The following is a 15,752-nucleotide window of genomic DNA, read 5'->3' on the forward strand; positions in this document are numbered from 1 at the left end:
GAAGAACTGTGCCAAACATTTAGAATTATAGTTTTGCAGATTACATTTGGGTTTGTTAAAAACTAGTTTTGCAATGTGGCGGAATAAATGACATGTTAACTTATAATTAAAATGTCCAATTATATTTAGTACTTTATATATAGCCCCAAATCCCCCCACAAAAATGAAAATCCAAAAGGCATTAGTTGAATTTTTTAAATTGGATACAACAGACTTTCTCCTAATCCTTCATCTTCAATGTACAATACATCATAGTAGTATAGAAAAAAAGGCCTCTAAGAATACGTTTATAAATGTAGTTATTTAGGTTATATGCATTATGTGTTAAACTCCAGGACAATTTTTTGCATTTTTGAAAATTTGTCCAAGAACACTTTTATTTTATGTACAAATACACGTTATCACATGATTTTGTGTACATTATTTGTGTCTGTGTCTGTGTAATATTTCCTAGGCTGCGTTCTATTTGAGCAGAGAAAGTTTGCCCCGGGATTATAATCTGAATTTGGATTCTGAATTTAGTTGAAGAAATTTAGTTTACCTAAACTTCCATTTTCCAGTCATAAATGGTACTCCTTGTATGAACTAATAATTAAAACATCCTTAATAAAATAAAATAAATCACAACATCCTTGTACTACTAACCCCGCCCCTGTCAGCTGATGTTGGTAAATAATAAATGCCTTCGCTTCGCTTCTCAGGAAGTGCGCGAATGCCTCACCGCTCTGGAAAATGAGGAGGCGACGGTTTCTCACGGAACACAATCGCATCAGATAACTGGACGTGTTATGGTAAAGTACCCATATAGTTTTAAACCTTATGATATATATCGATGACACGCATGCGAACTAAAACGAATTGCAGTTTATCAATAGTGGGGCTAGCTGCTAGCAGGCTAGCGACGTTTACAATGTATTAGCATCAAGTTGTTTGTCAACACAAAGTTGAGGCTGTTGGGAGTGGTACAATACATAGGCCTCTGTGACCACAGCCATACTACTGACGTGATCACGTAAACATGAATGCGTCCCCGTTCGTGTCAATTCACAAACTCTGCATTGTATTTCCTACTTTACATGCATTTTAGCTAGCCTAGCTGGGACGCTAGCCAGCTAATTCGAGCCCCTTTTCATCGATTGTCTCAGCTCAAAGGGAGCCCTCAAGTAACTTAAATTATATTTCACGAAATGCTCTATATTGTAAACAATATGGACATTGTGTTGTCAATGTGTGGGCCATTTCATTTGAACTTTGTTTGTTTGTTAATATCCCCCAAAAAACAATAGTGACATTCTATCATCTTTTATTTACTAGGCTGGATTTTTCAAGTTGAAGCAAATTTATGAATATTACAAAGAGATCCCTAACGGTGTTGAACTATTTGTGTAGAATGTGAAAATGGAGGGTCGAGGAACGGGTCGACCATGGGGAAAACTGGTGAAAGTGGGCTCCTGTGAATCTGAAGTTCTGCTAATCAAAAAGCAGTACACGATTGGCCGGAGAAAAGGTAATACTTCATCAAAGGCTTAAGATTATTGCAATTATTATGTACATAGAGAATTATGTAATATGTGGTCAAAATGCAAAGTAAACTACGATGTTTTAATATCACGGACAGCTTATGCATATTCAGCTGTTTTTCTTTTCTCTGTATCAGCTATGTTTTTGTGTTTTTTTTATTTATCAGACAGGTCTCGCTGTGCACTGTCTAGACCATTGTGTCTAGAACAGCTCCTTTCAAAGCTCAAAGGCCCCTTTAGTTCACTAAACTTATAAACCCTCTTCTGATGATAACAAAAGACGTCCATAGAGAACATGTGTGGAGAATATTAAGTAGTTTTCTGTATAGATTTTACCCAGGGAATGGCTGCCCATTATTCTCACGGCCCTCTGGCTTGTGAAATGCTTTGCATTGCAAAGCACTTTGCCTTAATTCAGTATCTTATGTGTCTGGCAAAAAATACATGGCTACAATGTGATTTGTTTGCAATGCGTGCATGATCAAACAAGGATGTGTGATTCGATACATGTCATTTTTTAACTTTAATAATATGCATTATTTTGTAAATATTTTTGCAGTAAATCCAATACATAATAATTAGATATTTGAGTAGACTCCCCAATGAATAAAGTAGCCATAAATTCGAATCAATACCATGGCACAAGGCTGCAGCAAACGAGTATTTTCATAGTTGATTAATCAAATGATTATATTTTAGGTTTATTGATTAATCATTTGGTCTTTAAACGATAGCAAATAACATCACAAGTTACCAGAGTCTACAGTGATTTCATAAACATGTTTTCTTTGTCTGACAAGCAGCCAAGAAAAACTAAAGAAGATATTCTTTTTGAAATGAACATTGAACCTAACTGCAACATTAGGTTCAATGTTAGGTTCTAACTGCAACATTAAGCAACAAAAGTTTATTTCAATTTGATAAATTACTTGAATGATTAGTCTCTTACCATAATCTGATTTGATAGTTTCTTCCAATTGATTAATCGTTGTATCCCTACCCACCACCAGGGGTAATTTGAGTTGATTTGTATGCAATAATTATATCAGGTAGGGTGTAGCAGTCATCGTTCAGATGTTATTGAGTACTGTTTTATCGAAAAGTATTGCATTGCGTACTCCTAACAACATTATTCTATCATGGCTAGGATGTGATTTATCCTTCCCTGCCAACAAGCTGGTCTCAGGGGAACACTGCAAAATTGTACAATATGAGAACTCGGGGATGGTGTGGCTGGAAGACATGAGGTATGTAGCTTAAACATTGTTTTACACTCAACCCAGTAACGACAGACATAATAAAGTGAACGCCAGCCATTTGGGAATAGCATGGAGCCTCAGGGCTTGCTGCTCTTTGTTTTGGTTACAAACTGCTGACAGTGAACCCCTGAAATGGTTAATTAAAGGCCGGTCATTCCTGTTGGGCTCAGTTGTCAAAGCAAGAGTTAAAAAAAAAAAAATGCACTCTGCTGCCTTTCTTAATTGTCTTTTTATGTTTAACCTGGCCCTGTGTTACTCTCTAAAATGTTCCTCTTCAATACTGCCATACCTCATGGAAATGTATTACTCTAGTGATTTGTAAAACTCACTACACCCTTGTAAATACAAATTGTTCTGTGTTTTGGCCCGGTAGCACCAATGGCACTGTGATCAACATGTCTAAACTGGTCAAGAAGCAGTTTCACATGGTGCAGAATGGAGATGTCATCCACTTTGTGTACCGGAAGAACGAGCCAGAGCAAAGTGAGTGCTTGTTTTGTTTAACGCTATAATCTTTTTTTTTCTTTTTTTTACATTTTCAACTATTTATTATTTTATGGCCAACAAGTCCCTCTATGAAATAACCTAAACATTCAACAAGTTTGTAGGACTTTTAACTTTGATGTATTGTGATGCCTGTTTTTATCAAATTTAGTGGACTTTATTGTTGCCTTTTATGAATGTCCATGCACAGCCATGGCATTTAAAGTCGTAGTTTTGGCAACATTTAGCTGTGGGCATTTGTAAGGCACTCTACATTCACATGGGCTTGTTTACTTTCTCTGCATTACTATTACTTGATAAAGTTTAGCATTTTCTCTGTAAAGGTAGTCTTCTGTAGACCGAAGCAACTGAAAGCAACTCTCAAACTCGTTTTGTCTGGCGCTTTGATTTTGGAAACATGAACGTGATAGAGATGGTTACCAGCTGTCTGCTGTACATGAGATAAACGATAGTAGAGGCTAAGAAACCATTGGGGCTTTTTAATTAGGGATTCCAGGAATATAACGCATTTAGAATAACCCTTTTCTTTTCACTCATGGGCCTTTTTAAGCTTTCGTACCATATGTAATTACATGATTATAATGCACTGTTATTATTTTCTCTAGACATTGCTTACGTCTACCATTCCATAAAGCCGGAGCTGGGTGTTTCGCAGGATGCGTGTGGTAAGCCAGTGGATTTAGTTGTTAGAATGGTTTCATACAGGTTTTGCGTTGGCTTATTATAACTAGGTTATGAAAATCATATCTGGAATTGGTTTCAACGGTTCTAGAGGCATTTCCAAGAAACATTGGTGTGTTCACAAGCTGTCTATTGACTGGACTCAAACAATTCCTACCAAGTCAAAGTCTAACAATGCAATAAGAAACTTGTGTATACACCAAAGCGTCTCACGATTAGTTATGCATCAACTAATTAGCATTTCTATTTTCCCATAAACCCTAGTAGCCTACTGTGCACTTGGACCTGAAAGAAAATACCACATAATATTGTAACTCGCCTGTTGTTTATCATCATGGTGGCCGTCGGTCCGTGGTTCTCTCAACGCTAACGACCGTCTCCCCGCCCTGCAAGGTGCTGTATCCCGAGGTGGCGTCGTGGCACCGGGGGGCTTACACGCCCGCGCTGCCTCCCCCTCAGACCTCTGTCTCTCCGTGGAGCCCGTGTTGCTGAGCAGTGCCCCGCGGGATCTGTCCCGGGAGGACCCGCAGCCCTCCACCTCCGCCGCCCTCCTGCACATCGAGGGCTCCGCCGGCCCCGCTGCACCGGCCAGGGTCACCCCACCCCACGGGGCCTCCCCTGCCCACGGTAGGTCCTACCAGCCTCTGTTTTTATCCAGCCTACAGGGGCTCACGCCTCAATCATGCCCCCCCCGCACAAGGGAGAGTCGTACCTGAATTGGTATTAAGGCGACGAACGTCCGCTTTTCGGCGTCTTTCGGGGATGCTCTCAGTCTGATCTTGGTGTGTTTTTATAACTTTTCTTCCAGGGCTATCGACTGTCACAGTCCCCTCGCAGGACAACACAGACGCCATGGAGCCAGAGAGGAAAAGGAGGAAGACCACTAACGGTGAGTTCATTAGCTATGGCTCTACCTTTTGTTGGGTCTGCCCAGTGCCACTCTGGATCTGCCACAACCAACGTTTGGCCGGGAATCACGTTGCGCGCAGGCTGTAAACTAACCAAACACGGTGCGTGAAGATGACCGTCGACGAGAGTTGACTTTAACGTCATTGTTCTCAACCACTCCCTCTGTTCACTGATTGGTCGCACATAATTTGGACGGAGGAATCCCAGACGTAGTACTGAAGGGAAATGAAAATTGAGCGGGAGTACTTGGGGGGGGGGGGGGGGCGGAGAAAGGCTACACGGTATATCACGGTCCTCGTGGTACGGTATAGCACCATTCTGATGGTATGGTATACCATCCTCCAAAACGATCACTGTCTTTGTATGATTTTGGTTATTCGTTTGTTCTTCGGTGTGTGATGTCTCATACTTGATATCTTACAAGAGAAAATGCCCCCATTCCTGGCTTTGGAGTTGCACTTATAATGTTTTTTAAATCTAATCGTATCAATGTGTACTAATGATTTGGGGTTATCATATGAACCACGCTCTCTCTCTTCAGAAACGGCCCTCCCCCACACTTCAAGCTCCGCCCCCAGCGGCCCTGGCCCCGCCCCCAGTGGCCCTGCCCTGGGCCTCCTGCGGGACCTCCTTGGCAGGAAGGCCCCGGCCCCGGCAGTGGAGGCCAAGACGGACAAGATGGAGGACTCCCTGACCTGCATCATCTGCCAGGACCTTCTGCACGACTGTGTCAGGTAGCGTTCCCCCCCCCCCCCCCCCCCCCCCTCTCCTGCGGTGCTATCGGGTGGCCCACCAGGGCAAGGGTCATTCTGGGCATCTGGTGGACACGGACGTTGTGTGGTCCAGGGTAATCGGATCTCCCCTTCTGGGCAGGCTCTGTGTAAGCCCAGGGCACTGATGGTGGCGGTCGTTATCCGTGCTAACCTGCACTCGGCGTACCACAGTCTTGGAACTCGATAAAAGGAGAAATTGCAGATGTTGAATGTGATCTGATTTTGACTGTGAAAGGATTGACAAATGACTGTTCCCAGCTTGGATGAAAGCATCTGCTAAATTGGCAATAGCATTCTCATTGGGCAATATTACCTGTCAATAAAAAGTGTAATTCACGGGAAATCTACATTCAAGTTAAAAGAACACGTGCTACCGGCCCATGTCTCATGCGCTCTCCACCCTGTGTGTCCCTACCCTCAGCCTGCAGCCCTGCATGCACACGTTCTGCTCCGCCTGCTACTCCGGCTGGATGGAGCGCTCCTCCCTTTGTCCCACCTGCCGCTGCCCCGTGGAGAGGATCCGCAAGAACCACATCCTCAACAACCTGGTGGAGGCCTACCTCATCCAGCACCCAGGTATGTCTCGTAGCTCCCCCCCGCCCCTCCCTCCAGCTCCGTCCCTCTGTCTGTCTATCTGTCTATCTCTGACGATGCAGTTCATAGCTGCAGTCTGAGTAATGGCGAAGATGCTAACTTTCTCCTCCTACTGGGGCTAACCGTTTGAATAACGTACACACCAGTTTGGTGGTCATGTTGTTATATCATTTAATGTGTCATTTGGATGAAATGGCGATGTATTAAATCCAAGGACAATGTTTAAAATCTGTTATGCTCATCGAGTTAACATAAGGTTATCCCCTTGTGTTTTATTTAATTTGTGAACCCAGTGTGTGCCTGTGATTTTTAATGGCGTGTGTCTTGTCCGTGTGTGTCCACAGAGAAGTGCCGTAGCGAGGAGGACCTGAAGGGAATGGACAGCCGTAACAAGATAACTCAGGACATGCTGCAGCCCAAGGTGGATCGGTCTCTCTCCGACGAAGAGGGCAGCTCGGATTATCTGTTTGAGTTCTCAGACAACGACAGCGATTGGTCGGACAACAGGTATACGGAGAGAACAATTCCTCGTGTTTTATTGTTTTGCTATTTATAAAATGTATGGGTTGTGGGTTGGGTTGCATTTTATCCAAAGGATGATTAAGAAATCAATGGGGCCGACTGGGGATCAGACCGGCAAGTCACTAGACTTGAAACACTGTCTAACCAAACTTAATGCAGTCTTCCTCATTTTAAGTGTGTTTCAGCATTTTTTTTTTGTGCTTTTCCAGTCATTGAGAAGGCCTCTGTACTGGCAGTTGGCACTAAATAGTATTGCGTTTGTTCAGCAGGAATCGATAAAACCCATTGCTTACTTAAAGGAGCTATATCTAACAAAAATACGGTACTAAATCACAAATGACCATGATATCTCTGCAGAGATTAAGAAAACGTGCTAATTGGAAATACTGGCTGCTGTGACAACAATGCTACAGCCAGTATGTTCTCTTTCTGAAATTCCATTACAGGTCAGAACGTTTTTGTTATGGCCCTTTTTGTTATGATTCGCTATTCTCCCGGGTTGCCAAATATTCAACAAATTGGCACACAAACGAGTGTCTTGCAGCCATGGAGGCAAGTGAACTAACTGAATCACAGAGATTGTACTAGATTGTGCCCAACCTCATCTGCCTGTTCTTCATGACCAGAGCCATGCTGAAACACGGGACAATCATGGAGTTGCATTTGAAAGATGGAGACAGCTGAGCCCTAAAGGATTTCAAGACTGATGCCACATAAGCTAGTTTATCAGTTTCAAATGATAAATAAATTGCATAAATACATTAGCTGATCAACTTCAAGTGCGGGACGTATCCCTTCTCATTCTCAAAAACTGTATCATAACATTTCAAAGTAATATTCAAAATATAATGTTCCGCTCGGCTCTTCTTTTGCGCGTCTTCGTTCAATGTCCTCAAACCGTCTCTCCAGCTTTGTGACTTTGGACTGCAGCACCCATTGTAACCGCTCAATGTGAATGTTGCATACATTTTTCTTTTTTATATATATCAAATGACCATAATTCTTGTATAAGAATGTATATACATCATCATGGTGTCCATGCGTTCCCTCCCCAGCCAGCCGTTTGTGGTGTGCAGACAGTGTCCGGGGTACAGGAAGGAGGGGGCTCAGGACCCGTTCACCACGGGCTCCAGCGTCTCGGCGTACCCCCGGTCAGCCACTCTCCTCGGCCCCGACCCGCTGCCACCGCTGGGGGCGGCGGCGGCGGCGGCGGCGGCGGCGGCGGCAGCAGCTGGAGCAGCCGGGCCGGAGCCCAAGGAGGAGGGAGGGAAGCCAGCCGCAGAGCAGCCCTCCACCTCTGCAGACGGCCCCGCCGGTACGTCTCTCTGGGGGAAACGTCTGCTGGGAACCAAGACTTGCTTGGCTGTATTTAAGGCAGCATGAAAGGATGCTCTTAACATTTTATTATATATTTAACAATAGCAGACGCAAGAGACGATGGTAAAAAATTTATAATTAAAAATAACATTTCTTAAAGTATTCAGCTTTGATTTTAAAAGTAGTAAGTTCTTGGGAAGTACTACAACTTCCAGTGAATACGATAAAGCACATATCGCACACACACACACACGCGTATCTCCCCCTGTACGGTGTACAGGGGGAGATACAATGAGCCTCCTTGGTTCCCCTCTGCAGACCCAGTCCAGGAGTACCGCTGCTCCCCACAAGGCTCCCATGTCATCTGCTCCTGCTGCCTGCAGGCCATGCCCGACCGACGCTCCGAGCCAGGGAGCCAGCAGCACGCTGTCCAGCAATGTAAGTCGACTCCAGCAACCAGCCAAGGCGTTGGACGGTGAGGCGGTCGTGGTGCTCTGCTTGCAAGCCGAAAGGTGTTGGGTCTTTTAGCCAATGTCCTTAAAGGTTGGGTATGGGATTTGCGAAACGCCAGCAGATTTTGAAAATGCACAACTCGAATGGTCCTACCCCCTCTCCTTCAACGCTGACTGACTCCACCCATTCCAAGTACATGGACGCGCAATCATGCATGAGCGAACACAGATGCATGAGAGCGAGCCATCAGCTAGTTAGCTAGCTCCAGTAGCTACCGCAGGATAACAACAAACAGAAGCTTGCTCTGGGTCACGAGCTTTGAGTACGTGCACGAAGGGGTCGTGGGAGAGGGGGAGGGGGAGTGCAGTACGACCGTTTGATTGACGTACTTACTGTCCAATGCCACTCGGTGGGTCTGGAAATCATTGGCTGGAGTTTTTCGAGCCCTGCCCGTTCCACAGATGATTGACTTGTTTAATTTTCATGTCAGTACTTCTAACTCAGTGGCTGTAAGTGGGTTAGGATAAGGATTTCAAGTAATTTTGCACCAAACCCAACCTTAAGTAACCTTTTTTACATTTTGCTAATAGAACAGTTAATTGTAAGCTGTCAACACGGTGTGAAAACGACAATCTTGTATTTGAATGACCCTTTTTCTAGTTTATCTGACATTTCTTAGAAATGTATGTTATTAATGTGCGTTTTTTTTCTAATGGTATGCTCCATATGTTGCAGGTGGAGTCTGCCAGAGGCCTTTCTGTCACATGTACTGGGGCTGTGAGAGGATTGGCTGCCAGGGCTGCCTGGTCCGCTTCAGTGGTACGTCTCCTCTCTAACCTGCCAGGGTTATTAACTGCTGTACACTGTCAAGTCAGGTTTATTTATATAGCACATTTCCTATGGCATACATAGACACTTTGTGCTTCGAGTGGAGAGATGTCATTAAATTATCTAAAATTAACAAACACACTGGGCAAAAGAAAAGACAAAACAAACTACACAATAATAAAAAAATGGAGTGTTTAAAAGCAAAGACCTGTAGTCATGAATTAAATGCTAAAGAAAATAAATACATTTTAAGATCCTTTTTTAAAAGAGCGCATTGAGTGCGACAACCTTTATTCCAAAGTTAGGCTATTCCAGAGGATTGGAGCACAGTAGCTAAAGGCATCATGTGCTGCATTAGTGTTAATTCTGGGGGTCGTGAGGAGACATTTACTGGAGAACCTTAAGTAACGGGTTGGATCATAAAAAGAGATCATATCGGAAATATAGGGTGGGGCGAGGCCGTCTACACTAGCAATTTCATATCGGCCCCAAAAAAAAAAAAAGTGAGCACCAAACAAAGTAGTTCTTCAACGTTTCTAATCTTCAAAGTGTTGAGCACGTCCAAAGTGAACTTCAACAGATGATTATTGGAGTTGTTGATTGATTATTGATGCAATACAATTTTATGAATAATGTTGACAAGTTGGTCTGCTTTAAATTATATTTTCTGTCTATCGACTTGCGTGACTCATCATGTCACACTAATCCAAAATTGTCTTCAGGTTAGTTTTATTTCCACCTTACTCTTGCTAACTCCATAACGAAAGCTACGTTTATTGATGTCTTTATCTTGCAGGGGTCAATCTCACAAACAAGTGCCTGGATGGAGTGCTCAACAGCAATAACTACGAGTCCGAAATCCTCCAGGTAAGCCCAACAAACGTCACTCCTATTCATTCGTTTTTTCCCCCCAAACAGTTCTGTCCGTCGACCCTTGGCCCCTGCTCTCCTTTCGTCTTGTCCAATGGCTCACGTTCTGTTTCTTCCAGAACTACCTGAGCTCCAGAGGCATGTCCTGGAGGGATGTGCTCCAGCAGGGACTGCAGGCCTTGGAGCAGGGAGCCTTCCATCTGTCTGGTGAGTACACCCCCGGCCAGACACGCCATGGCACCGACCACTTTTTAGGATGGGGGTGAAAAACTCTAACCACCCTTGGCATCCTGTTTCCCTTGAGTAGTCTCAGATAGGGCTGCTAGATTATGGAAAAATCCTAATCCTGATTATTTTGGTCAATATTGAAATCAAGGTTAATCAAACATTTACCTTTTTGAGTTTGAAAACATGATGCATTTATTCAGTATTTCTCTCCAAAAAAACACTTGGTAACTGAGAACTTTGAAGATCCGCCTTAAAAAAAATACACAAAAGGTTCAAATAGAAAATGTTGAAATATATAATAATGTACCGATATGTATCCAGCTGTTTAAACGAAACATTTTATGAATAAAAATTATAATAAAAAAATCGATTGTAAGTTTGGTGATCGTTTGACACAAATCGAAATTGCTGTCAAAATTCGATTAATCCCACAGCCCTAGTCTCAGAAACTCCCAATAATCAACATATTTTTTTAATTTGAAGATGATTACGTTATATCGGATCAAGTTCCATTCCATGTTTTCGTCAACGCTTCTCTTTCTTCACCTGGTTGCAGACTACCGCATTTCTGGCAGCACAGTGCTGTGCTACTGCTGCGGCCAGCGCACCTTCAAGGAACTGGCCTACAGGTTCAGGCAGAGCATCCCAGCATCTGAGCTGCCAGGTACCCGAGTTCACTTCCGGCCCGTGTCCATGTCACTGTGACGCAGTGCTCCCACACCCATCGGTCCAAGGGAGCTAAAATCCTGGCTTACTTGTGACGGCTATTTGATGGTACAGTGTTTCGCCTGTACCATCAGCACTGAATGCATATAGGCGTGCAGTGCAAACTATGCATATCGTTGGCGCTGGCAATCGAGCAGCAGCAGCGGCGGTAACTTGCTGTTTCTGCCAAGTTCAAGAAATATTTGAACAATGATCTGCTCTCAGTAGAGCCCTTCACTCTATTGCTTGTTACGTCATATTTGGAAGCTCAATCTGTAAAAATGTTCCCAATAAAAACTAACCAGAAGTAACCATTTAAAAGGTTATTTTTTTGTAATATTCTTCCGGGGGGGGGGGGGGCATGCCCCCTGACCCCCCTAGAGTTGCTAGGTTACCAACTCGCAGCACCACTGCTACAAAGAAATCTAGGGGAAACACTGTTTGTATTTATTAAAATCCTCAGTAAAAATGTACCAGACTAAATGATTTGTAGCCACGAGCAAAGTACTTTGCTGAGACATTGATATTATGGGTGGGTGTTAATGGGGTTAAAAACAACGATGTAAGCAGTTGGTCATCTTCTGACCTTTAAAACGTGGAAACAGCCCAGAAAAGCTGCTGCAGTAACTCTGTCATCCCCACAGCTGCTGTTACAGCTCGTCCTGACTGCTACTGGGGTCGTAACTGCCGCACCCAGGTCAAGGCACATCATGCAGTGTAAGTTAATTTTGTGTGTGTGTGTGTATATGTTTGTTGTTCCTTTTTAAGTAGAGTGATAATTTAAACAGTCACTTTGGTTTAAATCAAATAGATCTCCTTTTTTATTGATCTATGCCTCTCATTCCCTGGGAAATACTAAAGGAAGCATATGACCAATGTGTATTCTGTTAAAAGGCTCCATCAATCATTCTGTGATTCAATGTTCTTTTACATGGTCTTAAAGTCCTACATCTATAGTTTCCCATCCACCACTAGAGGGGGTCAACACCCACCTCCAGATCATTGTGTATGTTTGGCTGGAGTTCATGGTGTGTGTGTGTGTGTGTGTGTGTGTGTGTGTGTGTGTGTGTGTGTGTGTGTGTGTGTGTGTGTGTGTGTGTGTGTGTGTGTGTGTGTGTGTGTGTGTGTGTGTGTGTGTGTGTGTGTGTGTCCATTCCAGGAAATTCAATCACATATGTGAGCAGACTCGCTTCAAGAGCTGAAGGAGCAGAGGGATGGTTTCACTGACTCACAACGGGGACTGGACCTCTCTACATTAGAATGAGATAAACCACACACCTTTGCTGAAGTCGTGGAGCGCTCGCTGTCAGGATTCGTGGTTGTTATGTTTTTGTTTTTGTTAGATGTGTAGGTTAGGGGGCAGGTTTAATGCTTCCCCAGGGAATGGCCCGTCGCAAAAGATTACAATCAAAGCAGGAGTAAGCATCAATGTTACATGTGGATTTTTAATGCGACACATGGTTGTCTAGAACACAGCTATGCACAGTGCTTAACGGTTAAATCTGCTACTGAGACCTGGCCAAGTGACCAACAGCTGCTGTTATTAAAAAAAACAACACAACCAGAGTTGAAACCCCGCAGCAAAACTTGTGGTGAATTGTAGCAGCAGCCACTGATTGGTTGGTTTTAGCAGCTGACGTCATCAGTGGAGGACACAGTCGCTATCTGGCTTTATCCTAGCCATGTTCATAAAAGCAAAACAAACTGCAATATTCTATCTCAATTCTGAGCGAGCAAAGCAATCTACAATGGATTAAGGCCATAGACTGTATCTGTGTGTTGAAGTATGCTAATGATACGCATAATATGTATATAATTCCTCATTTTATATAGATATATAGTTTCCCATCTATCTGTGCCTGAATAGCTATAACTTAAAAGGCAATATCCCGGAGTTGACTTTCTTTATTTTGATAACTGCAGTTTCCAGGGCTTTCTGTGAACATTCAGACGTGCTCATATGTTGGGTCGATATTCGCTTGACATGCACACCTTCTCTATGCACTTCCGGAAGGCTGGAAGTCCATTTAAACTGCTGGCTCTCTACAGCATGTATGGCCATGTGTCTAAAATGTTGTGGTGGTTTGTAAGGGATTACCCCCCCCCCCCCCCCCCCACCTCACCAAGGTTTTACAAGGAACGGGACTTTCCCAAGGCAGAGGTGAGACTCCCCCCCCACCCACCCACCCACCCCAATCCCTCTAATGCATAATAGGGTAGATGGGAATCCCATGTGATTATTGTGTAGGATTTCATGTCTGTGGGAGGTTTATCAGGGAAGGATTGTTGTAGTGCTTTGCTTTCTGAGGGAACTGACCCTGGCCTCCGTGAGATGCTTTGCTGGGGATAATCAACCTCAAGCTGATTAAGGCCAGTGTATTAAAGACGGTTCTCTAAGACCCTTGTAGTAAGGGATGAGGGCAACCTGGTGTTCAATGCACAATGGTTGGATGGCGAATGTACGCGTATCTTGCTTTCGAAGCACTGAACTTTAGATTTTTTGTCTTAATTGGTTTAATAATAATAATAATAATACATTTATTTTAGAGGCGCCTTTCAAGACACCCAAGGTCACCTTACAGAGCATATAGTCATCATTCAAAACTATGTAAAACAGACTAGGCATAAAAGGAAAACAGAGGTTAAACTTGAATAATAATAATTAATAACACTCAAAGACGCCTAAAGTGAAGGGGGGACCTCACTAACCACCACCAATATGTAGCACCCACTTGGGTGATGCACGGCAGCCAATCGGCGCCAGAACGCGGTTGGTATACTGTTGCCATTTCGCTCCTATAAGTTTGTGTTTAGCCACGTTTTGAGAGTTGTTTTTTTTAGGGAAACTGGAATTGATAATGTGCCAATATACCCGTTTAAGGTAAATGTTTTCCTACGGCTTGTTGACCCTTGAGTATTACCTTGCTAAATTAGGGCTCAATCTTTTGTAATATTGTGGTTTTATTTTCTGTGATTAGGCAATGAGAAAATCTAGAGTCTATACTGAGAGTGAACAACGTTCTCCATGTTGAAGAGCAATTAAACTTTAAATTAAAATGGCAATTAAATGCTATCCAATCAGTGGTCCTGGAGTGGGGTTTTCCCCACTCAAATATAATGTAAGCGCAACGTTTACTTGAACTACTGCTTGGTAAATCACCTTGTTTTATTTTTTTGGGTTGGGATCTCCAAGGGCCAGCCGTTGTTCTGAAAGGCTTTCATATTGAAATACGGTTTTGATTGAGTTAAGATAAAGTTTGGTTAATTTAGAGAAATTGTGTGTAGACCATACGGAGGGAAGTTTTTGTGTAAATCATTGCTTTTGTTTTTTACTGTCTTGTGAATTAGAGGGTAGCAAATTTTTGAATGTGTACAATGTTAATCTGCAATTTTCTGTCTGTAGATGCTTGGTTAAGAGGTCTTGCTTGCAAACTTTGTGTTTACCTGCGATTTTTCTTTTTATTTATTTTTGCACTCACTTTTTTTCTTTTTTATTGTTTCTCTTCGATTCACTATCATTATAAAACCTGGTACATACCTACTCTTTGAAGCATTTAGAATTAATGCATCAGTCTTAGTACTGCCCAACATCCAGATTTAGGATTGGTTGAATTTCTTTACTAGAGTTTAGTTTTTGTCCAACGCTTACACATTTTTCCTGCTTCCTTATTACCTTGATCAATAATGTGGGATTGGACAGCCGGGGTATGGAAGAAAGCTCTAAATAAAAAGGCTTCCACAACATTAGACACTCCACCTCCTTGCTGCAACTGCCGGGTGCGAGAGTCACCCTTTTGTAGATCATTCCCAACATAACAGAATACACAGTACCCCCCCCCCCCCCCCCCCCAGCTTCAGTCGGAGTGTTGAGTTCTGGTAGGTTGACGTGTATTGAGTCATGTATCATGAATACTTATTCCCCGCCCCCCCGGTTAGTGGTGGTCCTTTTCTCACTGGCATTCCTGAGCAGCTCAGGCCGTCGACACACACAGGCCCTGTCGAATCCCCCCCCCCCGACCCCTCCGGAGACCCAGAGGGGTTCTGTTTAATGACCCTCTCACCGGAGGAGATCTGGGCCCACTAATAAGCAGTCCCAAGCCACCTCCGACAGGAATGGAGCTTTAAAGAGGCTTTGCAACTCACCACTGCTCCCCCTCCCTGGGTACTCGTTCTCCAGGCCAGTGGAACACACTTTGAAGCAGGTTGCATTCTACCTCATTGCAAGGATGTGTGGCACAGGGTGCATGCACGGCAGTATTTAGTGTCGCCCACACACAAAACATGACACAATTCTTTTTCTTTTTTTTTCTAAATATATATATACAAGCATTTGTGTTTTAATAGATGTAGCGAGGGGATGTTCATTTGGTGTTCTCCAATTTCATTTGATTACTGTTCTCCCCCTCCCCCCTTAAAGGCTTAGGAGTTGAAGGCAAATCGCAATTGGCTTACTGTATTTGGCACTGGTGTTATGACTAGTTAGTATACAGTGTATTGGCCACCCAGGAATCTCGATGCAAAGGATCTAACATGCCTCTTGGTCTGCACTAATAAAAACATTTAAAAATACTGTCTAAAGCTAATTTGGC

The 15,752-nt window shown here is 43.3% G+C and overlaps 1 protein-coding gene across 1 annotated transcript; it reads left to right on the forward strand.

Annotated features, from left to right (window-relative positions):
- Positions 1-649: 649 nt before the first annotated feature.
- Positions 650-15,732, forward strand: chfr (checkpoint with forkhead and ring finger domains, E3 ubiquitin protein ligase). Its single transcript, XM_060054166.1, has 18 exons — positions 650-791; positions 1,390-1,507; positions 2,668-2,767; positions 3,153-3,262; positions 3,889-3,948; positions 4,358-4,591; positions 4,773-4,853; positions 5,415-5,607; positions 6,068-6,222; positions 6,585-6,747; positions 7,818-8,077; positions 8,398-8,517; positions 9,268-9,351; positions 10,157-10,227; positions 10,350-10,437; positions 11,015-11,122; positions 11,808-11,880; positions 12,323-15,732. Exons 1-18 carry the CDS (start codon positions 663-665, stop codon positions 12,363-12,365), a joined length of 2,190 nt encoding a protein of 729 aa, XP_059910149.1. The 5' UTR covers positions 650-662; the 3' UTR covers positions 12,366-15,732.
- The last annotated feature ends 20 nt before the right edge of the window (positions 15,733-15,752 follow it).

The sequence above is a fragment of the Gadus macrocephalus genome, chromosome 6 (genome assembly GCF_031168955.1).
Source record: "Gadus macrocephalus chromosome 6, ASM3116895v1".
Lineage (NCBI taxonomy): Eukaryota > Metazoa > Chordata > Actinopteri > Gadiformes > Gadidae > Gadus > Gadus macrocephalus.

Excerpts from the sequence above, each read along its gene's own strand:
- chfr (XM_060054166.1), top strand. The coding sequence starts at position 663 with ATGTTGGTAAATAATAAATGCCTTCGCTTCGCTTCTCAGGAAGTGCGC. Across the intron at positions 792-1,389 it reads AGATAACTGGACGTGTTATG|AATGTGAAAATGGAGGGTCG; the intron begins GTAAAGTACCCA and ends CTATTTGTGTAG. Across the intron at positions 5,608-6,067 it reads CTTCTGCACGACTGTGTCAG|CCTGCAGCCCTGCATGCACA; the intron begins GTAGCGTTCCCC and ends CCCTACCCTCAG.